Genomic DNA, 26,493 nt, shown 5'->3' with positions numbered 1-26,493 from the left:
GTGTAACACCTTCCAGATCTAAGGTGTTTGTGAGAGATGGTAAAATTTCACCCTTTTTTATCTGAGTAGTATTTCATTGTGTGTGGGGGTGTGTGGGGGTGTACGTTATGTGCATACACCATATCTTTCTTACTTTCTTATCTATCTCAATGGCCTATTGACTTGGCAATACCCTATGTCACTTGTATATTTCTAAGGATAAATTCCACACAACCAAAGTACAAGACTGTATTTGATCCCAGATCATAAGTAGTAAGCTTAATAGATGGTTCTCTTTGTAAAATTACTAGAAAGAAGAAAAAATAAACCTGTAAACTTCATTCATAGTCACAAACATGAAAAATGTCATTAGGATAAATTCTGCTCAAAAAATAAATGGTCAGAATGCTTTCCAAACTGGAAGAAGACAAGCATGCTAATGTTCACTAGTGAATCATACTGATCATTCTAGGGAGAAATTATATCAATTTTCTGTAATTTCTTCTAGAATGTAAAAACAGCGGACATGAGTTCTAATCCATTTTCTAGTATCACTATTACAAAAAAAATCAGATAAAGACATTAAAAAAACTAGAGACCCTGTTCTCAACTCTGACACCATCTTTCCAGACATTACTTTTAGCCCACCTGCATGTTAGCTGTTGGGCTTAGGCAAAAGTTAGTAAAGTCTCCTTGAATGAGCCCCTTGAAACATAACCTAAAATAGACATCCTAGCTTCTTCCCATATGATGACCCCTAGTTTCATCATCTCTACTCTTACCTTGAGGGTCCTGTTTAAATAATTTGTCCTGCTTTGTTTCTTACCACCTTTTAGCCACTAAGTTGCTGACTTCTCTGGGCAGATGACCTCACCAATATGTCCTAGAACCTCACCTTTCCAGAGCCCTACCCTACTAGGGAAAGATGGAGATATGCATCAACCTGTCAATGCCCATATCTAGTGGAGAAGCAATTACAGAAGCCAGACTTTCCATTTTCTGCAACCCATTTTTATGCTCCATACATCCAGAGGGATAAAGAATCAGGAAGTTTCCAATGGAGGGTATGGGACTTGGAATGCTGTTGGTGGGAACTGTATGGAATTGTAGCCTTGTTATCTTACAATCTTGCTAGTCATTATTATATCACTAGTAAAAAGTAAAAAGAAAAAAACGGAGGCCACGTATCTCATAATACAGATGTAAAACTACTCAATGAACTATTAGCAAATTGAACCCAACAATGTATAAGAAGAACATATGCCAGTCAAGGGCAGAAAATATATGATGTATCAAAGCTGGTTCAACATTTGAAAGTCAATCAATGTGCTCTACCACATCCATAGATTAGAGAAACACTCCATGATCATATCAAGAGATGAAGGAAAAGGGGGCCAGGTGGTGGGCACACTTGGTTAAGTGCTCACATTAAAGTGTGCAAGGACAAGGGTTCAAGCCTTTGGTCCCACCTGCAGGGAGAAAGCTTCATGAGTGGTGAAGCAGGGCTTCAGGTGTTTCTATCTTCCTCTCAATCTCCCCCTCCTCTCTCAGTTTCTCTGTCTCTACACAGTAATAAATAGAGATGAAAGAAAAGCTTTTGACAAAATCTAATACCCATTCCTATAACTAAAACTAAGTAAACTAAGACCAGAGGGAAACTTTCTCAATTTGACAAAGAAACTCTTCTCAATCTGAAGAAACTCTAGAACTCAACCGAACTCCTGTTGAGGAGCTTGAAGCTTTCCCCATAGGATCAGGAATAGTGTAAATGTGTTTGCTCTCATCCTGCTTTTCAGGAGTGTACTGAGATTCTTGGACAGTACGTAAATCAAATGAGAAAAAAAGGAAAAAAATTTAAAAGGTATATGGATTTCAAATAAATGATTCAAACTCCAGGACTGGATACATAACTTACAGGGCAAGGAGTATGTCTTGCTATGGGCAAGGCCCAGCCATGAGCGCCAGAGCCACATAGAACTAATGACTAACTATGGCATTGGAGGAAGCTCTGTTACAATGGTGTTTCCCACCCCCCCCTCTATTTGAATGAAAAAGCAGCCCTGGGATGGGGAAATCACCTATGTTCCTATATGTGCAAGGCTCTGGTTCAGCAAAAAAGGAAGAGAAAGAAAGAAAGGCAGAAATGAAATACAATCAAATCCAAACTCAGTCCAAAGGTTACGTAACAGTCTATGTAAGAAATCTGGAAGAAATAACAAAACTCATCTTGGAATTAATGACTATCTATGCTAAAGATTAAATGTACAGGGTAATTTGCAGAAGTAGATACCTTCTTATACTAACAGTGTACACATGAATTGGAATATAAAATATGACAAAATCTATCTTAGCATCCCCCCCAGTGAAGTGCTTGTATACATCTAACAAATATATGCAAGATTTATATGAGGAAAGCTAGATTATTGTGATGGAAGATATAAAAAGTTTAAATAACTGATTTAAGAGAGGTACCATATTCATGAATTGGAAGACTCAATACTGTCAAGATGTCACTTATCCCAACTGCAGAACTGATGCAATACCATCCCAAATGGTAGTAAGCTATTTTTTAGACATTGGTAAACCTATTTCTGAAGCACACATGAGAGGTGGAAGACCCAGAATGAACAGACAAACAAAACAGTGAAACAGTGTAGAGAGACCAAAAACAGACCAAGTAAATATAGGTAATAGGTCTCAGGCAAAGAGACAAAGATAACACAATAAAGAAATCTGGTCTTTTCAACAATGGTTTTGAAACAGCTAGACATTCATATGCAAAAAAAGGAGGAGGGGGACAAGAGGAAGAAGGAGGAGGAAAGGGGAGGAGGAGATGGAGAAGGAGAAAGAGAAGAAGGAGAGGGGAAGAACAGAGGAAGAGAAAGGGAAGAAGGAGGAGAAGGAAGAGAAGAGGAGGGGAAGGAGGAAGGGGAGAAGCAGAATCAGAAGAAGGAGAAGGAGGGTAAGGAATCTGACAGAGGTTGTATACACGTCATAGAAATTAACTGCAGTGGAGTACAGCTCAATGTAAAAGCTCAGGGGAGAACAGAGAAGACCTAGGTGCCCTGGGCATGGTGGTGAGCCTCTTAGGCACCAAAGCCAGGATCTATGAAAACAAAATCATCCAAACTGGACTTTACAAGAACAAGAAACTGTGACCCCTGAAAGAAAATGTAAAAAAAAAAAAAAACCCACACACACACACACAAAAACCTGCCAAAAGTAGAAAGTCACAGACTTGGGGGGGAAAAGATTGACGAAAGATAAATCTGATAAGGCCTGTTATCTGAATGTAGAAAGAGCTCTTCCCACTAAAAAACATAAGAAAGCAAATAGCCGATTAACAAATGGCCAAAGGCCTTAACAGACACATCCCCCAGAGAAGATAAACAGATGGGCAAATAAGTGGAAAGGAAAAGGTTCCATGTCAGAGATCCCCTGAGAGATGCAAAGGAAAATAAACAGCTGTTCTGAGAGGCAGCATCTAACTACCAGGAAAGGCTCAGAATTCCTGCTGCAGTCACATCTGCAAGATGCTCCCCCCCCCCCCCCCCCCCGCTTTTGCTCATCCTTTGGCTTTTGTTGCTCTAAGTCAATTTTTTAAGATTGAAAGAGAGAAACCAGGGCCAGGGAGACAGCGTAGCAATATTGCTCTAGACTTTCCTACCTGAGACTCTGAGGTCTGAGCCTGCTGGCAGTCCACACAGTGATGTAGGTGAGGACACAGTATGTGAAACACACTCTGCTGTGGGTGAAAAAATTCCCACGTGACACACATACAACACAGTGGAGATGAGAACACCATGTGATGGACCAGAGCCTATCGTGTGGGAGATTGTACTCTACTTCTGGACACAGGGTCCTCACCATTGCAGGTCAGAGAATGATCAAGGTTGAATCACTTATGCCAGTAGGTATGCAGTGAATACACTGGTAAACCTGAACCTGGAAACAACCCAGGTATCCCTTAACAGGTGAGTGGTTCAAAAAGCTGTGGTCTAGATACACAATGGAATACTAATCAGCTATGAAGAATGATGAAGTCATTTTCTTCATCTCCAATTGCATGGAGCTTAAACAAATTATATTAAGTGAGATCAGCCATGGGCAGAAATTGAGAAATAAGAACATAAGAAAGCAGAACTTGGGCTGGGTTTGATGTAATGCACCAGAGTAAAGGACTCTGGAGCGGGGGAGGGGGACTTTCAAGTCCTGGTGCACAATGCTGGACCTAATTTGGGACTGAGAGTGCTTTGTAGACACCTGTCTTGGTGAGATGAGAAATTGTATTCATGTGTCAACAACTGTACTATAAATAAAAAATAAACTCAAAAAACCAAAAAAGAATACAGCGGCTAGGTGAGTGGTACACTGGTTGAACACACACATTGCAATTCACGAGGACCTGGGTTCAAGCCCTTGGTCCCCACCTGCAGAGGGAAAACTTCACAAGTGGTGAGACAGTTTTACTCTATCTCTTTCCCTCTCTATCTCCCACTTCCTTGAAATTTCTGGCTGTCTCTATCCAACACATAAATAAAGACAATAAAAAACTAAAAATAAAAAGAATACACTGTCATTGCAACCTGGGTCCATTGCCATTAGACAGACAACAGGACTCAGTGAGGCAGACCCTGGATGTTTCAGGTTGGGGCTTAAAAGACACACTGAGGTCTCCATATGCAGATAGAAGCCCCAGATCCACTGTCAGAGCAGGGGATGCCATCAAGAACCCATTGAATACAACACTTTTTTTTTTTATTGCCACCAGGATTATTGCAGGATTATTGCCTGCAAGGTGAATCAACCATTCTTGGCAGCCATTTGTATCTCTCTTTATGTGATAGGACAGAAAAAATTTGAGAGGGGAGAAGGAGAGAAGGAGACAACTGAAGTACTTGCTTCACCACTTGTGAAACATGCCCCCTGCCTGTGGGGATCAGGTGCTTGAAACCCGGTCCTATTGCATGGTAACCAGTGTGCTTAATAGGTGCACCACTGGCCAGCCTCCTCTTTTCTTTTTTAAAAAATATTTATTTATTCCTTTTTATTGTTGTAGTTGTTGTTGGATAGGACAGAGAGAAATGGAAAGAAGTGACTCCCCTGCAGATGGGGAGCCAGGGGAACAAACTGGGATCCTTACTCTGGTCCTTGCACTTGGTGCCACCTGCGCTTAATCCGCTGCGCTACCGCCCGACTCCCCTCTTTGCTTTTTCTTATCCAAGTCAGGGGCACTTCCAGCCATGGAGTGAAGCCACAAAAGTCATGTCCAGGAAACCATCCCTGATGCTTCACTGGACAGCTCTAAGCCTGATCCAACAGAGGCCCTGGCTTCCCTGCTGTCCTCCAAGGTCCATGGTGACCAATTCTTTCTTCATTCATCTCAGTGAGATGACCAGTTACGTGGGGGTGAGCAGTGGAATTGAAACCAGAGATAACACCCCGGAGCTCCTACTCCAGGCAACAACAGCAAAGGCTGTCTCCTCTCTACCTCAGCCCCTATAAGACATGTGGGGGAAGCTTTTCTAAACCAGTGGCCTCCAATGTGAATGGGCATCAGGGTGCCCAGGGAAAATCAGAGGGTCAGGCTGTTCTCTAGGGTCTGTGCAGAGTTTGAGAATGTGTGTTTCACTACTTCACTGCTCAGCTCTGACTGATGGTAGTGCTAGGGGTGGAACCTGGGAGCCCAGAGCCTCAGGCAGGAGAGTCATTTTCAGAACCATTAAGCTTTCTCCCTAGCCACATCCCCACTTCCTCTTCATCCACTTCCTCCTCTTTCTATTTTTCTTCTTCTCCCCACTTCTTCCTTTATCTAACCACCAGGGCTATTGCTGGGGCTCAGTGCCTACATGATTCCACCATTCCCAGTGACTTTTTTTTTTTTTAATAAGAGGACAGAGAAAGAGAGAGGAAGAGGAGGAGAAAGAGAGAAAGCAAGAGACAGAGAAAGGGAGATACCTGCAGCCCTGCTCTACAACTTGTGAAAGAAACTCCCTCTCTACTAGTGGGGACTGGGGGCTTGAACTTGGGTCTTTTGCATGATAATGTATGTGCTCTACTGGATGGGCTTGGATGAGGGAAGATAGTCAGAACCAAGATGTCTGGGTTATACTGCTGGTGAAGGGCATTCTAACACCCCCACAGTGCTGGGGTGTCTGTACAAACTCTGACTTGCTTCCCTAAGACTTGACACCCTGATCTACCCATGACCCCCCTCCACTTACTCCAGGCTTGCTGTTTGGGATCCTATGTGAAGACGCTGCTCTGGTGACATGATGAGAGCCTGGCTCTTTCTGGTGGCTTCTCCACTTAGATTGGGGGGGGGGTGAGGACGGGGGGGTGGAATGTGGCCCTCGGTTTGCAGAGTCAGGGCAGCCAGCCAGGTCTTTGCACAGAATTACATCATTCCCCTTCCCCATCAGGGCCCAGGGCGGTGTGTGTCTTTATTGTTTCCTCCACCCCCTCGCCCCACCAGGTTAAAAACAACTTCCCTTCCGAGGGTCCCCTGGACTGCAATGTTTTCCTTTCCCCTTTGAAAAGCTGGCTCTGCCCTTGACCCTTGCAGCATTGTTTTTCAGAGACTGACTTATTGCCCAATGCAGGCAGTGAGCTATGCGGACGTGGAGCTGGACATGGCCGCGGGACAGGAGGCCACCACCCCCCAGGACACTGGCCACAGCTACTATGTGCAGGCTATAACTCACTGCTGTCCCGTTAAGGCCCAGAAAGGTTTAGAATAGGCTTGCATGTGCAAATCCAAGGTACCAGCCAGTTCCAGTGCTCCTTGTGGAGATTATGTTTCTGGGAGTGAGGGGAGGCCATGTTGCTACCCCTACCAAGCCTCCACAGCCTAGGGGCTAAGAAGACTTTGAGCTTGGGCTCCAGGGGCAGTTCCTATGAGGAGATGCAACAGGGGGTGTCGTGGGGTGATCAACAGAGACATTGAGTTACCCCATTCACATCGAGCCACCTGGGGTCCCTGGACCATTGGGTTTCTGTGCCTCTTGCTCTGCTTTTCCGGAATGGAAAACACTGTTCGCTGTAGGCAGAAGAGGGGCCACCATCTTGTCACTGATGCCTCCCATATTTCATGCTTTTTCTTTTTTTAATTGATGGGATTAATGGTTACAACTTGTAGTAAATACAAGTTGCTGGTACATGTGTAAAAATCTCTCAGTTTTCTGCAAAACACTCACACCCCCACCTAGGTCCCCCTTTACCCAGGCACCAGGATCTGAACTCCCCACCTCCAGAGTCCTTTATTCTGGTGCAATACAACCAAACCCAGTCCAATTCTGCTTCATGTTTCCCTTTCTGTTCTTATTTCTCAACTTCTGTCCGTGAGTGAGGTCATTCCATATCCATCCTTCTTTTTCTGGCTGATCTCACTTAACATGATTCCTTTAAGCTCCACCCAAGATGAGATGAAGAAGGTAAATTCATCATGTTTAATAACTGAGTAGTATTCCACTGTGTATATATGCCACAACTTTCTCAGCCAGTCCTCTGTTGTTGGATACCTATGTTGCTTTTGGGTTTTGGCTATTACAAATTGTGCTGCTATGAACATAGGTGTACACAGATCTTTTTGGATGGGTGTTTGGTTCCTTAGGATATATCACCAGGAGAGGAATTACAGGGTCTTAGGGTAGGTCTATTTCTAACCTTCTGAGGGTTCCCTAGACTGCTCTACACAGATGTTAGACCAATTTTCATTCCCACCAGCAGTACAGGAGTGTTCCTTTACCCCCACAACCTCTTCAACATTTGTTGTTGCTGTCATTTCTGATGTATGACATTCTCACAGTGAATATATCATTGTTGTCTTTATTTGAATTTTTCTGACAATCAATGACTTGGAGCATTTTTCTTATGTCTGTGGACCTTTTGGATCTCTTCTTTGTTGACTATTCTGTTCATATCCTCCACCCATTTTTGGATGTGGTCATTTGTTCCTTTGTTGCTGAGTTTATGAGCTCTTTATATATTGTGATTATTAGTCTCTCGTCTGATGTATGGTATGTAAATATCTTCTCCCATTCTGTAATGGGTCTCTTTGTTTGGGTGATGGTTTCTTTTGCTGTGCAGAACTTTTCAATTCCAAACTACATAAGATTGAAATATCTTCTTAAGGACACACACGGCCAGGGAGGGGGGGATGTTCACAAACATCCAGGTTGCCTACTGTGTACAAGGTGATTTTTTTTGGGGGGAGGGCTGCTTGACAGTTGACCCAGATGTGCAGTTGTTTTTAGAGATAACTGCTGCCCCTAGCTATCCATCGGAGGTCCTGCTCTCCTGGCACTTAATGGAAATTCCTCTCTGTTGACTGATTTCCCAAACATTTCCATTGTTGCTTCACAGCATCAACAAACCAAAAGGTCACCAGAGAGGGAAGCCCCTCCCTCCCTGCAACCTGGACACACAGATGAAGTAGGACTGTCCTCCAAGCCCGTCTGCCAGTATGTTCTGTAGTAGAGAGCAACCCCCCTCCCCACCACACAAACATACACACCCAGGTGGGCCTCTTCCCGGAAGAGAGGGCTGTTCTTGCCATCCTTTCTGGCTGCAGCTGGAACTCCAATCTCTGCAGCCCACTTGAAGTCTGGTTCTTGAGGTCTGGTTCTGATGGGGGGGGAACAGGGCAGAATTCCTCAGCGTACACCAAGGTGCAGGCTGTGCAGAGAGGGTGCCTTCCTTATGTCTGTCATCTCTATCACTCTCACCAGTGCCTCTATCATCTCATGCCCATCAGTCACTTTTATCACCTCTCTGTCATCCACATCTCTATCATCTCTATCATCACATTTCTCTGCCATCTGACTCTGTCCACCAGACTGCTCTGTCATCTATGGCTCTATCATCCATATGTCTATCATCTCTCTATTATTCATATGTCTCTATCACCCACATTTCTCTGCCATCTGACTCTCTATCATCCACACTGCTCTAGCATCCATGGCTCTAGCCTTTGCCTCTCTATCGCTCACATCTGTATATTTCCAGCATCTCTCTATCCTTCTCATGAGTTCACTATTCTAGGGGCTTATCCTCACTCTCCCTGTTCACCCCCATGATGCGTCCCAAAATGAAGTGTTCTTCCTCCCAGCCCCCACCCCTTCATGTGTTTTGAATTCCAGTCTTACAATCTTACACTGGAGGACATGGATATGCAGAATGGAGTGGGGGGGGGTTCCCCTCTCAGAGCAGCCTATGGAAGGGGAAAATGTCAACTCCTCCCCATCACACACACACACACACACACACACACACACACACACACACACACACACACACACACACACCACAGTCTTGAGGCCAGGTCTGGGAGGGGCTAGTCATCAGCCTGTCTTTATGGAGTGGGCTTTAGCAGAGTCCAAGGTCGGGTGGTGACAGCAGGGAAGGGTGCTGAGCAGTGTCCCCCAGAGAAAGTAAATGCCAGGGCCCAGCTCAGGGTCGGCATGGGACTCCCACACACAGCAGAGGGAGATGTGTAGGGTTGCGGAGCAGAGCTGGTAGAGGCTAGGAATCGAGAATGAGGCGGTGTGTTCCAGTAATAAGCACTTCTCCTCCTGCCCAGAGCTGAAATGCCAGGGAAGGTGGGGCAGGAAGAAGAGATGGGGCACCCTGGGAGGAGGTGCCTCAAGGCTCAGTGTAGCATCACTGGGTGTGAGCATTGGTGGTCAGGGTTGAGAGTGAATGGCTGAGAAGGAGCTAGAATGGTCATTGCAGGGGAAGGCCCAGAGTCTGGAGGCCACATGAGGTCCTCACCAGGACAGCTGGCCAGACATCGGACAGAGCTGAGGGTCAAGCACACATAGTGCCCTTCACTGACCTCAAAAAGAAAGAAGGAGAGAAACCATCCACAAATGCAACTGCCAGGGCCAGAGAGACAGCACAGTGGTTTTGTGGAATGAATTTCATGCCTGAGGCTCCCAGATCCCAGCACCACCACAAGCCAGAGTCAAGCAGTGTCCCAGTTAAGAAATAAAATAAAATAAAATAAAATAAAATAAAATGGGCCTGGTGGTGGTACACCAGGCTGAGAACACATTTAACCAAGTATAAGGGCCCAGGTTCAAGCCCCCACTTCCCACCTGCAGGGGATAAGCTTCATGAGCAATGAATCAGGTCTGCAAATGTCTCTCTTTCTCTCCCCCTCTCTCCTTATTCCTCCCTTCTCAATTTATCTCATTTCTACCAAATAAAATAGAAATAGGGAAAATAGGCCACCTGGGGTTGTAGATTTGTAGTGTCAGCACTGAGGCCCAGCAATAGCACTGGTGGCAATTAAATAAATAAATAAAATAGAAAATAAAATTAATGCTATCATCAATAAATACCACAAGCAAAGGAGGGGGAAGCCAGGGCAGAAAGGCCTGGATGAGGGAGGCACGGGACAGGAGCAAGGGTCCTCATGGAGGACTCAAAGCAGCAAGAATGGAGGCAGATTTGGGGCTGAGAGTCTGGGGCCACCTGCAGGAGCCATGACTGAGAAATTTCCTGTACAACTGTGTGTCCAGGGGCCTGTGGCCACTGTCAGGCCCAGGTCCCTTTCAGGCAACCTGCAGAGGCTTCCCACATTATGGACTTGCTGGTGCCCACACCCACAATTCCTTCTGGTTCCTTCTGATCCCTTGGAACTCACCTGGGAAGCCTCCCTGTTAGCCCCCAGCTTGGCAGAGGAGTTCACTGTGCCTTTGAGAAGCAGGTGCGCACCAGATTCCAGTCATACAGAAGAGCTATGTCACTTGAGTGGGCCCATGAACCTCCCACCAGGTAAGTAGGCAGGGGTTGAGCTCAGATGGGTCGCCCATGAGCAGAGGATTCCAGGAAGCCTGCTGGGACCCAGGGCACAGAGAGTAGATGACTGGGGAGCAAGGAGTCAGGTCTTCATAGTGGTGTCTTGACACCTGGTTGTGCTGGCTGACATCCCCAGAGGCCCCTGCCCTGCATCTCCAGATGACAGACCCTCCCTATGATTTCTCTCTCAAGCCAGGTCTCAACACTACCAGCTGGGAGTTCACTGAATCATAATCAACTTGTACTCTTCCCGACAACCTCAACAGAGAGAGGGGCCAAAGTGTTTGCAAGTACATGAGAAACAGAGGTGGGGAGCGGCCACACTTTGGAGGAGTCTTCAATGTCCCAGAAGGAATTTATGTTTTATCAATGACATGAAAAAGAGCATTGATTCCCCCCCCCCCAATTCCCTGATCACTTTATTGAGGAAATGTTGATGGATGGGATTGCTGTCACAGGGGCCCAGTTAATTCCAACATAGATGTTGGCATATTTCACCCTCAACCAAACCATCAACTCATTCCACCCTTAGTACTTAGTGCCTGGGAAGTGATGCACTTGGTAGGGCATACATGGTAGGGTACCATGCAGAAAGACCTGTTCAAGCTCTGGACCCTACCTAGGGGGGAAGCTTCAGGAGCAGTTAAGCAGTGCTACAGGTCATCTATCTATCTGTCTGTCTATCTATCTATCTATCTATCTATCTATCTATCTATCTATCTATCTCTATCTCCTCTTTCCATCTTAATTCCTATCTATCTATATTCAAAATAAATAAAATAAATAATATTTTTAAAAAGGATTCGAATTCCCAACCTCCCCTTAGCACTCTGCTCCCTGTCCTTCCTGAGCCCTGAATCTGCTGTGATAAAAGCTCATTGAGGATTCACCCTGGATTGCCCTTTGCTTTGTTAATGGATCTACCCCATGACACTGTAATTCCTCTTCTGGGGTTATATCCTAAAGAACCAAATACACCCATCCAAAAAGATCTGTGTATACCTATGTTCATAGCAGCACAGTTTGTAATATCCAAAACCCAAAAGCAACACAGGTATCCAACAACAGAGGACTGGCTGAGAAAGTTGTGGCATATATACACAGTGGAATACTACTCATCTATTAAACATGATGAATTTACCTTCTTCATCTCATCTTGGGTGGAGCTTAAAGGAATCATGTTAAGTGAGATCAGCCAGAAAAAGAAGGATGGATATGGAATGATCTCACTCATGGACAGAAGTTGAGAAATAAGAACAGAAAGGGAAACATGTAGCAGAATTTGGACTGGGTTTGGTGTATTGCACCAGAATAAAGGACTCTGGAGGTGGGGAGTTCAGATCCTGGTGCCTGGGTAAAAGGGGACCTAGGTGGGGGTGTGAGTGTTTTGCAGAAAACTGAGAAATTTTACACATGTAACAACAACTGTATTTACTGTTGATTGTAAACCATTAACCCCCCCCCCCCAAAAAAAAAGATGACATTTCAAGAGGGCACAAGGAGGCAATGAGAGTACCAGCTCTACTTGTGGGAGTGAAGTCATCCCAGGCCCTACATCACAAACACTGTGAAACAATCCCAAACAACTGGTTCATCCCTCACATGAACATTGGACCTTGCTCTGCAAAAAATAATGACAAACATGACCATGAACTTGAAAGGACACTCACTGTCACTCACTGCTGTATTTGGATGGTTGCTGTGGAAACACTGGAGCAGGACTGTTTATCAACAGGATATGGGAGAAAATAAAGTCAACTAACTTGCGAAAGCCCATGAACTAAGGAAGGGGCTTGGGAGTTAGCATACTTGTTCTATTTCTTCTTTTAAAAAATGTATTACTTGCACACTCAGTAGAGCATACAAGGACCTGGTTCAAGTCCCTGGTTCCCACCTACAAGGGGAGGGGAAGCTTCAGGAGCAATGAAGCAGGGCTCCAGGTTTCTCTCTATGTATGTATGTATGTATGTATGTATGTATGTATGTATGTATGTATGTATGTATTTATTACCAGAGCACTGCGCAGCGTGGGGGATTGAACCTGGGACTTGAGAGCCTCAGGCATGAAATTCTCTTTGCATAACCATTATGTTATACCCCAACCCTCTTTTGCTCTTTTTACTAGAGCCCTGTTCAGCTATGGCTTATGGTGGTGTGGGAGATTGAACCTGGAACCTTGTAGCTTCAGGCATGAGAATCTGTTTTCATAACCATTATTCTATCTCCCCCAACCTAATATTTATTTTTTATTTGATAGAGACAGAGAGAAATTGAGAAGGAGTGGGGAGATAGAGACACAGAGAGACAGACACCTGCAGCCCTTTGCAAGCTTTACCACTTGCAAAGCTTTCTTCCTGCCAAGTGGGGACCAGGGGTTTGAACCTAGGCCCTTGCACACTGTAATGTGTTCACTTAACCAGATGCACTACCACATGGCCTCTTTCTCTCTCTAACTGCCCCCACTCAATTTCTCTCTTTCCTATCAAATCAAAGAGAAAAAGAGAGAGAGCAAATTGTCTCAGGAGTGGTATTTGTTGTGTAGGCATTGAGTCCCAATGATAACTCTGGTGGCAATAAAAAATAAAACAAAATAATTGTGCAGTAAGCAAATGTGATTCTTTACAAAAATAAACAGATAATTACTTGTGAGAGAGACAAGCTAACACACTACCCAAACACATGTGGTATCAGGGATCAAACCTGAAATCTCAGACACATGAATACAGAGCTCTGCCAGTTGAGTTATCTCTCTGGTGGTTAATTTGACTACTCTTCAGATCCTAGCTAATGTCTGTATTCAACTATACTAAACATGGCTGTGTTTATCAGATCCTGCTGAGCCAGAATGATCAAACTTGATTAACCAGAGGGGATCTGAATGTCTCCCCAAGTCCCCAACTTCATAGCCCACCCCCCCCCGCCAAAGAAACATTGCTCTCTGCTTCCTGTATGTTTTCTTCCCAGATATGAAGTGAATCTTGAGTCATGGGGGCATGGATTTACCTGACGTTGTGCACACAGAGCACTGGCACATTTTGTACCATGGTTTCTGCTTCATTCGAAGCATTCTCTTAGCCCACATCACTCCATGGGGCTCTGCTAGGCTTCTCTCCTGAGAAACATAGAGTGGACCCATTCTTGTTAGCTTCCAGAGAAAGGACCTTCAGTAACGTCTTTGGGACCTTTGGAACCTGTGACATTTCTAGACTATCCCAGCAAAAGGAACTTGATCTTAAGAGAAAGGCTTGGTTGTACTGGAGCCCCACTTCCCTAGAGCCCTGCCCCACTAGGGAAAGAGAGAAACAGGCTGGGAGTATAGATCGACTTATCAATGCCCATCTTCAGTGAAGAATCAATTACAGAAGCCAGACCTTCCACCTTCTGCATCCCATAATGACCCCGGGTCCATACTCCCAGAGGGATAAAAAGTAGGAAAACTACCAGGGGAAGGTATGGGATACAGAGTTCTGGTGGTGGTAATTGTGTGGAGTTGTACCCCTCTTATCCTGTGTTTTTTGTCAGTATTTACTTTTTATAAATAAAAATTAAAAAAGGAGAGAGAAAGGCTTGGTTGTGATTTTTGCTTAAAAAAAGGGGTGGTGGTGGTGGTGCACCTGGTTGAGTGCACATGCTACAATGCACAGGGACCCAAGTTCAAGACCCCAGTCCCCACCTGTAGGGGGAAAGCTTTGCAAGTGGTGTAGCAGTGTTGCAGATGTCTATCTCTCTCTCTTTCTATAGCCCCTTTCCTCTAAATTTCTGACTGTCTCTATCCAATAAATAAAGACAGAAAATACAAAAAAGTTAAAATTGAAATACAATAAAAAGGGGGTTTCGACCAGAGAGATGCAGATGCTTGAGGGCTGGGCGGTGCTGGGCCCTGTCCCCACTCTTCCATGGACTCTGCATCTTCTTTCCTTCAGAAGCAAGGGTTGGAGTTCTTCTCCTGGAATTCTTAAGAGATAAGCATGGGGACAGAATGGTGGAACACCTGGGAGAGCATGCATTTTACAGTGCACACAGACTGGGTTAAAGCCTCAGGCCCACAGCTGCAGGGAGAAACCTTCAGGAGTGGTGAAGAATTGCTGCTGGTATCTCTCTGTCTCTCTTCCTATGTATCTCCATCTGGAGTGAGAACAGGTTTATGTCTGGTTAGAAAAGGAAGAAAAAGATGCAAAAAGGGAGAGGACCAATAAAGGAAGATCAGTCCAAGTAAGGAATATTGGGGAGAGGTACGTTGCTGGTATGTGGAACAGGGTGGCTAGTAAAAGAATTTATGGCCAGGCTGGTCCTGGTGAGTGGGGCTAATCTTATCTCTGGCTAGGGGGCCTCTTTAATTGTGGGGCATCCGTTCAGCTTCCTGTGAACTGAGGAGGGAAGCATCTGCCAACCTCTTTGCAGAGAGAACCTGGGGTTCAACCCCCTTAAGGCCTGGGGTTGCCTAGGGACCACTCCCCACATCTATCCAAAATAAATAAAGTTAAATAAATCAGGGGACAGGTGGTGGTGCACCTGGTTAAGTGCACGCATTACCATGCTCCAGGACCTGGGTTTGAGCTCCTTGTCAGAAATTCTCATGCCTGAGGCTCCAAAGTCCCAGGTTCAATCCCCCACACCACCATAAGCCAGAGCTGAGCAGTGCTCTGGTTTAAAAAAAAAAAAAAAAACCTTCACAAGCAGTGAAGCAAGTACTGCAGGTTGCAGGTGTCTCTCTACCTCACTATCTCCCCTTCTTCTCTCAGTCCTATCAAATACAAGAAAAATGGAATAAAGCTACATAAAAATAAATAATGGACCAGATGAGCACCAGCCCTGGCAGAAACTGGCATGTCTCTACTCTTCTCTTCTGGGAAAGGCTGTGGTGGTCCAGCTGGGAGTGGGCTGGGGGAACTTGTGCTGGGCTGTTACTGAGAGTCACCTAGCTTCTGATACCTGGAGACCAGGACGTTAACACGCACCTGCTGGGGGGGTCCTGCTGGGGGCTGCCCTTTGGCTCCAGGTCAGAACTGGTCACAAACAGCCTAAGAGCTGCCCCCCACCCTCCTCCTACCCACATCCACACCCTGCCTGCTTGCGTAGGCCCTGGCTGTCTCAGCAAAACAAACTTATTTTGAACACCGGCTGCGGGCGCTCAGGGTGGCTAATTATTAACCCCAGGTCCCAGCACTATGTCCAGAGCCCTTCATAAGGTGCCTGCACCTAGCAGCCAGCATCAGCCACAGCACCACCACCACTGAGAGAAAACCACTGTGCTGCGAGCACCCACTTCTGTCTGCCACCAAGATGACCGCTGCCCTCCACTGGCCGCTCTTGCTCCTGTTGGCTGCCCAGCTCTTCCAGGCTGCCCCTGCTCCCCAGATCTGGCAGTGTGCCCCCTGTTCTGCAGACAACCTCAGCCTCTGCCCTCCGGTGCCTACGTCCTGCTCTGAGGTTACCAGGCCAGCCGGCTGTGGGTGTTGCCCGGTGTGTGCCTTGCAGCTGGAGGAAGCCTGTGGAGTGACCACTGCACGGTGTGCTCGGGGGCTCAGATGCCGGGCCAGACCTGGGGAATCTCGGCCCCTGTACGCCCTTACCCAAGGCCGGGGCATCTGCATGAGGGAATTGGACGAGACCAGTACTGAGGCCACAGGTAATGTTAGACTCTATTCCTGCTCCGCCCACCCCATCCCCTCTCAGGGATGGAGGAGTAGCATTGCCCTTAGGGTGGATAGGTGCAGACCCGTTAAGGCCCAGAGCTGGCAGCCAAAGTCTGCTGCAGGGACAGGCAGGGAGCTTAGGGTATTCAGCAGGTCCTGCATGACAGGCCGAGGACACAGAGCTTGGCGGGGAGATTCAGAGAGGAGCCCCATCTCAGAGCATATTCCCACTCCCTGGCTCCCTGTTGAAGTCACCCTGATGGTTTCTGAAGAAGTTTCATGGTTCCAGGCTCTGAGGAGGATCTGCTGAGATGCTAGACTCTTCCAAGGAAATGTAGTCTTCCTTCTGGTCCTCTGTCTTTAGAGGAAATATAGTGGGCATTTTTAATAGTCCTCCAATCCATAGAGACCCCCAGAAGTCTCTATAGAAGAGAAAAGAGGCATTCAGGGGGCATCCCAGGCACTAGAGGCCTGGTGTCCAGGCCCCCCCCCCCTTTCAGCTGCCCTAGTAACCCAGGCTTCTGGGAAGTCCTGGGATGGGGCTCCCTCCTGCTGGCTGCCTGGAATGTCCTTTTTCACATATATCCTGTGAAGACAGTATGTGCCTCACAGATGTTTATAGAACATAATGCGAGCTTAGAGGCTGAACATCCTCTCCCCTTGCATTCATGGCTGCAGGAAAACAGTGTTTGATGTGTAGGTTGCCTCCTAAGAACTTGGCCCTTGGAGCTTTCCTGAATTTAGCAGTGATTTATTTGTAGTGGGAAACAGAGGAAATGCCTCCTCTTTCACCCCCACTCCCTATCTCCCTGTAGAAGCAGGCTGCACATACACCTTGGGTGATTTCTGTAGGAATCTCATGTTCCAGGCCTTGATGGGGGTCTGCTGAGGTGCTGGACCCTCCAAGGTGGCATGATCTTCCTTCTGGCCCTCTGTCTTCAGAGGAAATGCAATGGGGGCATTTTACTGGTTCTCCAAAGGGATGGCTTCCCCAAGGGGTCCTTTGGGAAAGCCAGTTCTTTATTTTTCTATCCTTGCTTAAATCCAAGCCCAAGGGTTCAGGTAACCCTCTCTCCTCCTCCCCAAGGAGTGGCAACAGAGTCACCTAGTCTGTAGGAAGACATGGCCCTTCAAGTGTTCTAGAAAGGGCAGAGTTGCAAACCTGATTTAATTTCCTGCTGAACCTGATCATCTCTTAAAAAGATGTTGATAAAATGCCCACTCTTTGTATGGGGGAGCTTAAGGTGGGGTTAGGGATTACAGCAAAAGGGCTTTTTTGAAAATAAGAAATAGTATCTCTTTTTAAAATTTAAAAATTATTGTTGTTGTTGTTATTGCCAGCAGGGATATAGCTGAGGCTTAGTGACAGTAGTATGGATCCACTGTTTCCGGCATTCATTATCCTCCCTCCCCGTTTTTTCTTTATTTGATAGGACAGAGAGCAATTGAGAGGGGAGGGGAAGATAAAGAGGGAGACAGAAAGATAGACACCCATAGGCTTGTTTCATCACATGTGAAGCATTCCCTTTGCAGGTGGGGAGTGGGGGTTCAAACTCTGTCCTTGTGTGTAGTAACATGTGCACTTAACCAGGTGTGTCATTGACTGGCCCAATATTTTATTTATTTATTTGATAGGGTAGAAGGAAATTAAGAGGAGGAAGGGTAGATACAGAGGGAGAGAGAAAGAGAAAAACCTGCAACCCTACACCACTCCTGAAGTTTACCTCCAGACCTGGGACTTGAAACCAGTCATTGCACATGGGTCTTTGTTAAACCTACTTACTTAACCAGGTTTGCCACCACTTGGACTTGGGGCTAGGACTTTCTTTCAGGACCCAGAAGACCTCAGGAAATACATATGTACTTCCTGCTCTCCTCTAAAAGCAAAAATATAGACACCCCCAAACTGAGCTTCTCGGAAGAGAGTTGGCTTGCTGCTGGGCATTTGCTCATGTTCTGTGGCATTCTGTTCCCAGAGCCCAGCTCTCTAGAGGATGTCACTACTGGGAGTTCAGAAGTCACCCAGGAAGACATCCACCTGATGACCCCATCCAGAGAAGTGACCTCCATCCTCTGGAATGCCGTCAGTAATTACGACAGAATCAAGGGTCTCCAGATTGACAGCATTGACAGTAAAAAGGTGAGCCCCCACAGGAAGTGGGCACCTGTTTCTATTGGTGCCTCTGTCATGCACCTGCTGTGCCACTTGGTCTGGGGCCTTTCTCCCTGGTCCTGCAACCCTGTGAACACACAAATGGCCCCGTAAGCTAAGGGGCCATTTCTGAACTCATGCATAATGTGAAACAGATCGTGTTTGTTTTATTTATTTACTTATTTGTTTGGATAGAGGCAGAAATTATTAAGTAAATGGGGAAATAGAGAGAGAGAAAGAGAGACACTTGCAGCACTTCTTCACCACTTGCAAAGGTATCCTCTTGCCCGCGGGGACCAAGGACTTAAACCCAGGCCCTTGAGCACTGTAGCATGTGTGCTCAACTGGGTGCATCACCACCCAGCCCCAGAAATGTATAATTTTAACGTATTAGGTTTCATGATATTCAGTGCCTTTGCATTACTTCACGGCCCTCACCCATGTCTACCCTCAGCACCCTGAAACTTGCCCATTAGGTGCTAAGTCCCCTGTAACATCTCAGTTGACAGCTGTGCTGAATACTACCACTTGAGGGAGCCAGAGAATCAAACTTGGACTTCGGGGCTGCTTTGTGGGTAGGGATGGTGTTGAGAGAAAAGCCACTTCTACCAACATTCTCAGGTTGGAAAGTGAAGGACTGAACCCTTTTCTAAGCCCTTAGAATTTCACCTGGAAATCACGACACTTGGGGAAAAGTTCATTGTTTCTTCAAAGGATCCAGATGAATATCTTAATCTTCACTTGAATGTGAAATAAACTTGTCAATCACAGAAGAAAGTTGTCCCCAGTGTAGAAACCTCTGCTTGCAAAAAGCTGAGGCCAGTTTCCTTTCCACTAGATGTGGGGGTGGGTGGTGGTGGTTCTAGAGTGGCCTTGTGGAGGCTGGGAGGAGATAGAGTCACTTACAGAGATGGGCAAGCTTTTATCTTCTGGCAGGTGTTAGGGAGCATAGGATTAGGCAGGGTGTGGCACTCCCAGCCTTGATCTCAGCCACTCAGGGCACAGTCTCCACTCTTTTTCCTTATTCTTTTTCATGTTATTTTATCCCAGTGTAAATCACTCTTTCAGGAGCCCTGCAAGCGAGAGCTTCATGAAGTACTGGATAGGTTAGCCAAGGAGCAGCAGAAGCCAGGAGCTCAGCTCTACAAATTCTACCTGCCCAATTGCAAGAAGAACGGACTCTACAATAGCAAACAGGTATGCTTCCTCGATGATGCCCCTCTCCCTTCTATGGTCACACCTACAAAGTCACATTTCCCTTAAAATGTCCTTGTCCTGCTCCATCTAGTCTCATCATCCAACATATTAAGCCCGACCCCCTCTTCTGGGAATGAGGACGGCTAGCCTCTTTGTAGTGTGGAGATAAGCTCAGTGGTTCAAGGCCAGTACTTACTTGGCCAGGAAGCCTGGGCTAAGTGTCTACTCCCTCACTCAGCATGTCTGATTGGCAGAGAATTCCCAGGTCCTTGGATCTCAGTGCTTCATCTGGACAGCAAGAGGAAAACACAATCCTATTCAGGATATTTCTTCCCCATAACGTCCTTCCACACTTTTTTTTAAAGTAAAACATAGGGGTCAGGAGGTGGTACACCTAGTTGAGTACACACATTACCATACAAAGGACCTGAGTTCCAGCCTCCAGGCCCCATCTGCAGAGGGGAAGTTTCATGAGAGGTGTATCAGTGCTTTAGGTGTCTCTCTGTCTCTCTCCCTCACTGACTCCCCCTCCTCCCATCAAGTTCTCTCTATCAAATAAAATAGAAAAAAAAAAGATAAAAAAAGGCCACTGGGAGTGGTAGATTCATAGTGCAGAAAAACACCCCAGCTATAACCCTCATGGCAGTAAAAAAGAATTGCAAAGCTTGCCTAACATAAAACCATGGATTTTGGGGTCTAAAGTGCCGTAGACCCAAGTGTGAGGTGCAGGGAACTGCTCCTGCCATAGCAAGACATGCTCACTCACTCACTCCTCTAGCTGTGACTGCATCTCAGAGTAGACACCACCTGTCACACTTGTGAAGTCCCCTTGGTACAGGGCACTTGACCTTTGTCTCCATTCTGCAAGGAGACCTTCAAGGAAGGAGGCTGCATTGACCCTCCTCAATGGCCCCTGTTTCCCTTCTCTAAGCCCCCTCCCCACCCCTGCTTTGAGTCTCTGCTCCTGACTGCCTTGCTTCTTGTCTTTCAGTGTGAGACAACGCTGGATGGGGTGGCTGGCCTCTGCTGGTGTGTCTACCCCTGGAATGGGGAGAAGATCCCCACGTCCCTGACAAGGAAAGGGGATCCCAACTGCCAGCAGTACTTTGAGTCACAGAGCTGAAAGCCGACACTTTGTGATGGATTCCTTCACACCAGTTATTTAAGTACATAATGTATTTATACCTTAGGATACACACACACTTCTAAGCATCTATATGTATATATAGGAAGCACTTTTTATACTCCATGTTCTCCTTGATTTGTAACCTTGTAGTTTATTTATTCACCATTAAGTGTATTTTTTTCTACACCATAAATTGTTCTATGCTAATTTATACCTCACGAGAACTCTTCTCAACATATTGTTACGAGCAGGCTTGTGTTCTGGCTTCCAAAAGTTTGTACTTCTGTTTTTAATGGGTGGAAAATGCCAGATGAAGACACGTGTAGGCTGTGACTTCTACCAAAGGCTTGGTGGCCAGTGGCTGAACTCTGGGAAAAGCAAGTCCATCTCTGTTTCCTAGAGATCCTATTTCCTTAGGAGTTTGGTGTGCTTTGTGGTGAGGTAGAAGTGACACTGTTGCGACCTGTAAATCAGACACTGGGTGTTTTTGTCAGACACATTTGCATGGTGCAAACAGATTTGGAATAAACATTCCACCTGAGAACAACTTTCTGATGATTCTGGGCTTTGTGTGGGGCAGATCGTCTAGGTTTTGCTTCTGAAACCTGCAGGTGCCTCCTGCATGCATGTTTCCCTCTCTTAATCCCCCATTCTCCTTCCACCTGGGGCAACTTCTCTAAGACCTGTTGTCTTTCCACAGCCTCCCAGGCACATTTACCTTCCCAAACACTCTTAAAATGTGCAGGTGTTCCTATTTTGGCTATTCCAGATGTGAAACCTCCTGTCCCTGCTTTGTCCCTCGCACTGCTGCCCGGCTTGATCTGGGCCTGCGTGGGCAACTGATCAAATGTCTCCATTTAACCAGAATATAATTGTAAAACACTCAACATCATACATCTTACAAAGTGCAAAGAGCTGGGTTCAAGACCGTGGTCCCCCCTGTAGGAGGGAAGCTTCACGAGCAGTGAAGCAGTGCTGCAGGTGTCTCTTTTCTTTGTCTCTCTCTCTACCTCCCTCTTTCCCTCTCAGTTTAACTCTGCCCTAGCAAATTAATTAAATAATAAACAACAAATAACAAATAACAATGGGGGGCAGGCAGTGGTCCACCTGGTTGAATGCATATGCTATAATGCACAAGGACCAGGGTTCAAGCCCTGGTCTCCAACTGCAGAGGAGAGTCTTCTAAAGCAGTGTAGCAGGGCTGCAGGTATCTCTTCTTCTCTCCCTCCCTATCTCTCCCTTCCTTTTCAGTTTTACTCTATCTTACACAATGAATGAATGAATGATTAATGTATTTGATGAGAAGCCTAGCTCAGCCCATACCCAGGGGTCTGGCCTCTCTCCTGGTTCATTCATGACATGGACCAGCACATGCTTCAAATCTCAAGGTGTTTGGAAAGAGCCCAGGGTCCACAAGTGATGCACAGCTCAGGTACCTTTGCTACCTGTGGATCCTTCAGGTTCCCCTCTGAGACCCAGGCCTCCCCCACTTCCACCTTATGTTCCCTGTACTGAGCAGCCCATGCCGGGCATCCCTGCTTGATGCACAGAGTGGCCACAGCAAGGCACAGGACACACGCCCTTCTGGGGGAATGGCCAGGGTTCCCCGTAGTGCATCAGTAGTGGTGTCAGGTCCAGCCTTGCTGGTGGCTGTATCCATGCAGAGTGGATTCTGCAACTAAAGGGAAATGGTGGCTTGGCCAGCCGAGTGTGGAGTGTGTCTGCTCCTAACTGAGGACAGTTAGGCTTCCCATGTTTGTATATGTGTGCGTGTGTGTGCATGTCTGTATGCCTGCGTGTGTCTGTGTGTTTGACTATGTGTCTGTGGCTGTGTCTGTATATGTGTCTGTGTATATATTTCTCTGTGTGTCTATGTGTCTGTATTTGTCTTTCTGTGTGTCTTTGTCAGTGTGTCTGTGTATCTGTCTCTATGAGTATCTGTGTATCTGTCTCTCTGTGTGCCTGTGTATTTGTCTCTGTGAGTGTATGTCTGTGTGTGTGTTTCTCACACCATGCTGGGCAGAGGGTACAACTACACCCACTCTCTGACCCCAGACCCTGCAGTTCTCCTGGCTTTCATGACTCTGCTCTGTGGCCTGAACTGATCAAGCACTTTTCCACATCCTAGCTTGGAAATCATCTTCACTCAAACTAAATGAGGCAGATAGAGGACTGCTGAGGGCAGATTTATAGTTGTAAAAATCAGGAAATTGTGGCTGGGTAATGGTTCTGCAAAAAGACTTTCATGCCTGAGGGTCTAATCTCCAAGCTCCTCGGTACCACCATCAGCCAGAGATGAGCAGTGCTGGCACTCCCACAGGGTGATTCCCAGCAAGGAAGGCAAATGACCGGTTCTCCCTCACTCGTTCAAGAGACGCACGATATAGGCAAGAGACACCAGGGAGAATTGGTGTCTCTCCTTTATTGGCAATTGGGCATAGGTTTAAATAGAGAACCAAGCAAAGAACATTTTTCAAATATGTCAGAAATTACAGGTTTCTTAAAGGTCAGCTTGCCCTATGGTAGGGGGCTGGTAAGACAGGAATTGATGTGATACAAGACAATTATTCTCCATGATGCAAGCAACTTAATTATCCAAAGGTATTTGAGAGAAACATAGGGGTTAAATCAGTAGGGTGAGACAGAGAGAAGATAAACAAGGCTTGATAGATATCAAAGGCCATAAAGTTTGGAATTTCTCGTCTGGGGTTTGAGGTGTATGATGGAGTGTGTGATAAGGTGTTCTCCTCTGTGATCAGGTGAGGTGAACTTTGAGTAAATGAACCTTAAAGCAGGCAGCCATGTGGCCTGCAGTTAGTGGGGAGAGGCAGTGAGGTCTCTGTGGGCTTGAGAGTCTGAAAATGGAGAACTGAGTCTGAGAGACTGTTTTTCCCCTTTGCTCATCTCGGTGAGAGAGGCTAACAAGGGGGTGTCTTTCCCAGACCTCCATCCAAGGATGGGGGGAGTTTTCCCTAAGCTCTACCAAGCTTACACATAACCCCACAGAACAGTACTATGGCGTTTCTCTCTGTATCTTTCTTTTTGTGTCTCTTTTAATATAATAAGAAGGAGGACTGGCAGTAAGTGGTGGCTCACCTTGTAGAGCACGTTACTTGGAGTGAAGACTCGGGTTCAAAACCTGCTTCTCCATCTGTAGGGAAGAAGCTTCCCAAGCTATGGAACAGTGCTGCAGGTGTCTCTCCTTGATCTCCCTCTCTCAATCCCTTTTCTGTAAAAATAAATGGCTGACTTATGGAACCCTTCTGCACTGCTGGTGGGAATGCCAATTGGTACAACCCCTGTGGAGATCAGTCTGGAGAATTCTCAGAAGGTTAGAAATCAACCTACCCTATGACCTGAACCAAACACACTTATCCAAAAAGATCTGTGTACACCTATGTTCATAGCAGCACAATTTGTAAATAGCCAAAACCCAGAAGCAACCCAGGTGTCCAACAACAGATGAGTGGCTGAGTAAGTAAGTTGTTGTCTATCTATACAATGGAATATTATTCAGCTATTAAAGATAGTGAATTCACCTTCTCCACCTCATCTTGGATGATGCTTGCAAGAATCATATTAGGTGAGATCATCCAGAAAGAGAAGGATGAATCTGAGAGGATTTCACTCATGGACAGAAGTTGAAAAATAAGAAAAGAAAGGGAAACATGAAACAGAACTTGAACTGGGTTTTGTATATTGCACCAGAGTAAAGTACTCTGGGGTTGGGGTGGACTTTTAGGTCCTGGTACATGGTGGTAGAGGAGTACCTAGGTGGGGATGAGAGTATTTTGCAGAAAACTGAGAAATGTTATACCTGTACAAACTACTGTATTTTACTGTTGACTATAAACCATTAATCCCCCCCAATAAAGGGGGGAAAGCTAACTGGAACAATGGTGAAAATCCTGGTGGAGGGGTTGGGTGGGTGGTGGTGCATTTGGTTGAGCACACATGCTACAATGCACAAGGATACAGGTTTGAGCACCTGGTCCTCACCTACGGGGGAAAGCTGAGAGTGGTGAAGAGGTGCTGCAGATGTCTCTTTGTCTCTTTCCCTCTATATCTCCTCTTAGCCTCTCAATTTCTGCCCATCTCTATCCAATAAAATAAAGATAATAAAAATATTTTTTAAAGGAAAAAGAAAATCCTGGTGGAAAAAATTGCAAATAAAGGTGTCTAAGATCCTGGGAAAGGAATGGAAAAATAGGCCTGAAGCAAATAATAAAGATGAGAGTAGCAATAAAACACACACACACACACACACACACACACGTAACAACAGAGAAAACTCAATGGACCAGAAAGAGCTCAATTGGAAGGGTGCCTGCTTTGCTATGCATGAGGCCTAGGTTCAAGCCCTGAGTACACCATGCGGCCACAGGAGAGTACTATAGCTTTGGGGATGTGAAGTCTACTTCTTAAGTTGGACCAGACCAGTGAAGCTCTCTGCTGATGACAGGATGAGAGACGAAAGCAAACCAAAACCTTGTCCTTGAAAAGACCAACAAAACTGATGAACTTTTAACTATAGTGACAAATATAAAACACTAAAATAACTAGAGTCAGAAATGATAGTTTTTCTACATTAAAATAAAAACCATTTTGTGATAGGATAGTATTTCTCTCCTCTCCCCTTATTCCCCCCCCCCCCCTTCACTCCTGCTCAATTCCACTGCTTCTGAAGGTGGACTTTTTTCCCCTTCCAGTTTCAGGTAGAGACCGAGGTGGGAAGAGACATAGTGGGGGAGAGGAGAAATGGAGAGACACACCATTCGTGAAGTGTCTCCTAGTGCGTGTGCTCCCGTGTCAGGCCAGGGGTTTGAACCTGAGTCCTTGTGTGCTCCACCCCCTAGGTAAGCCATTCCCCTGCCCCAGTAACACTCCTATCTGTGGATATGTTTCTGGTTATAGTGTCCTTGTGTTTTCTGCACATATTGCTGTCAGGCTTCTGGAGAGAGATGGTTGGTCCCAGGAATCTGACCATGTAAGAAGACATCACCCTGGACAGGCTTCATAGCTCTGAAACCCTGTATCCCACCTCCCACCTCCAGCACTCACATCAGTTTTGGTGTCATTTCCTGGCAAGTCCTATTTGAAACTGGAGTCCTGCTCTCATTCTGTAGCATACAAATGGCCCTGAGGCAGGTGAGCTGCTTGCCCTGGATGTTGATGTCTGTGGGGGCACATTTGGGGGTTGGGTATTTGGAGCTGGTGAGAGCTGAGGCTGAGAGGGCAAAGGAACTCTGGAGGTCTAGCTGGGAGGACTGAGGGTAAGGAGAACAGGTGTGCACAGGGCATGGCAGCATTTAGAGGGAAGGTTACCCAGGCTGAAGGTTTAGACAGACACAGAGGACTCAGGGTTATGCAGCTGGGTTGAGTAAACATGATACTCTATGCCAGGATCCATGTTTAAGCCTCCAGTCCTCACCTGCAGGGGGGAAGCTGGTCCAAGGCTGGAGAGGGAACTGAGCACTCACTCCCCCAACCTCCCTCTCCTCTTGCTTTCTTCTCCTTCCTTGCTCCAAACAGAAGTTGGGGTAGGGCATGGGGGCAGCAGGGCAAAGCTCTGGCCTCACAGTCCAGGGTCTGTTGTCAGG

General features: G+C 46.3%; 1 protein-coding gene and 1 long non-coding RNA gene across 2 annotated transcripts; one reads left to right on the top strand and one right to left on the bottom strand.

Annotated features, from left to right (window-relative positions):
• Positions 1-15,849: 15,849 nt before the first annotated feature.
• Positions 15,850-21,440, top strand: IGFBP1 (insulin like growth factor binding protein 1). The gene is made up of 4 exons (XM_007536399.3): positions 15,850-16,411; positions 18,395-18,558; positions 19,639-19,767; positions 20,759-21,440. Exons 1-4 carry the CDS (start codon positions 16,066-16,068, stop codon positions 20,888-20,890), a joined length of 771 nt encoding a protein of 256 aa, XP_007536461.1. The 5' UTR covers positions 15,850-16,065; the 3' UTR covers positions 20,891-21,440.
• LOC132532781 (uncharacterized) lies at positions 18,732-20,762 on the bottom strand. The gene is made up of 2 exons (XR_009544705.1): positions 19,964-20,762; positions 18,732-19,643 (listed from the first exon to the last, which is right to left on the bottom strand). It is a non-coding gene; the product is annotated as an uncharacterized LOC132532781 (long non-coding RNA).
• Positions 21,441-26,493: the final 5,053 nt, after the last annotated feature.

Source organism: Erinaceus europaeus, chromosome 14, assembly GCF_950295315.1.
Source record: "Erinaceus europaeus chromosome 14, mEriEur2.1, whole genome shotgun sequence".
Lineage (NCBI taxonomy): Eukaryota > Metazoa > Chordata > Mammalia > Eulipotyphla > Erinaceidae > Erinaceus > Erinaceus europaeus.
This window is presented reverse-complemented; position numbering and strand designations above follow the sequence as displayed.

Excerpts from the sequence above, each read along its gene's own strand:
- IGFBP1 (XM_007536399.3), top strand. The coding sequence starts at position 16,066 with ATGACCGCTGCCCTCCACTGGCCGCTCTTGCTCCTGTTGGCTGCCCAG. Across the intron at positions 16,412-18,394 it reads GACCAGTACTGAGGCCACAG|AGCCCAGCTCTCTAGAGGAT; the intron begins GTAATGTTAGAC and ends TTCTGTTCCCAG. Across the intron at positions 18,559-19,638 it reads ACAGCATTGACAGTAAAAAG|GAGCCCTGCAAGCGAGAGCT; the intron begins GTGAGCCCCCAC and ends TCACTCTTTCAG.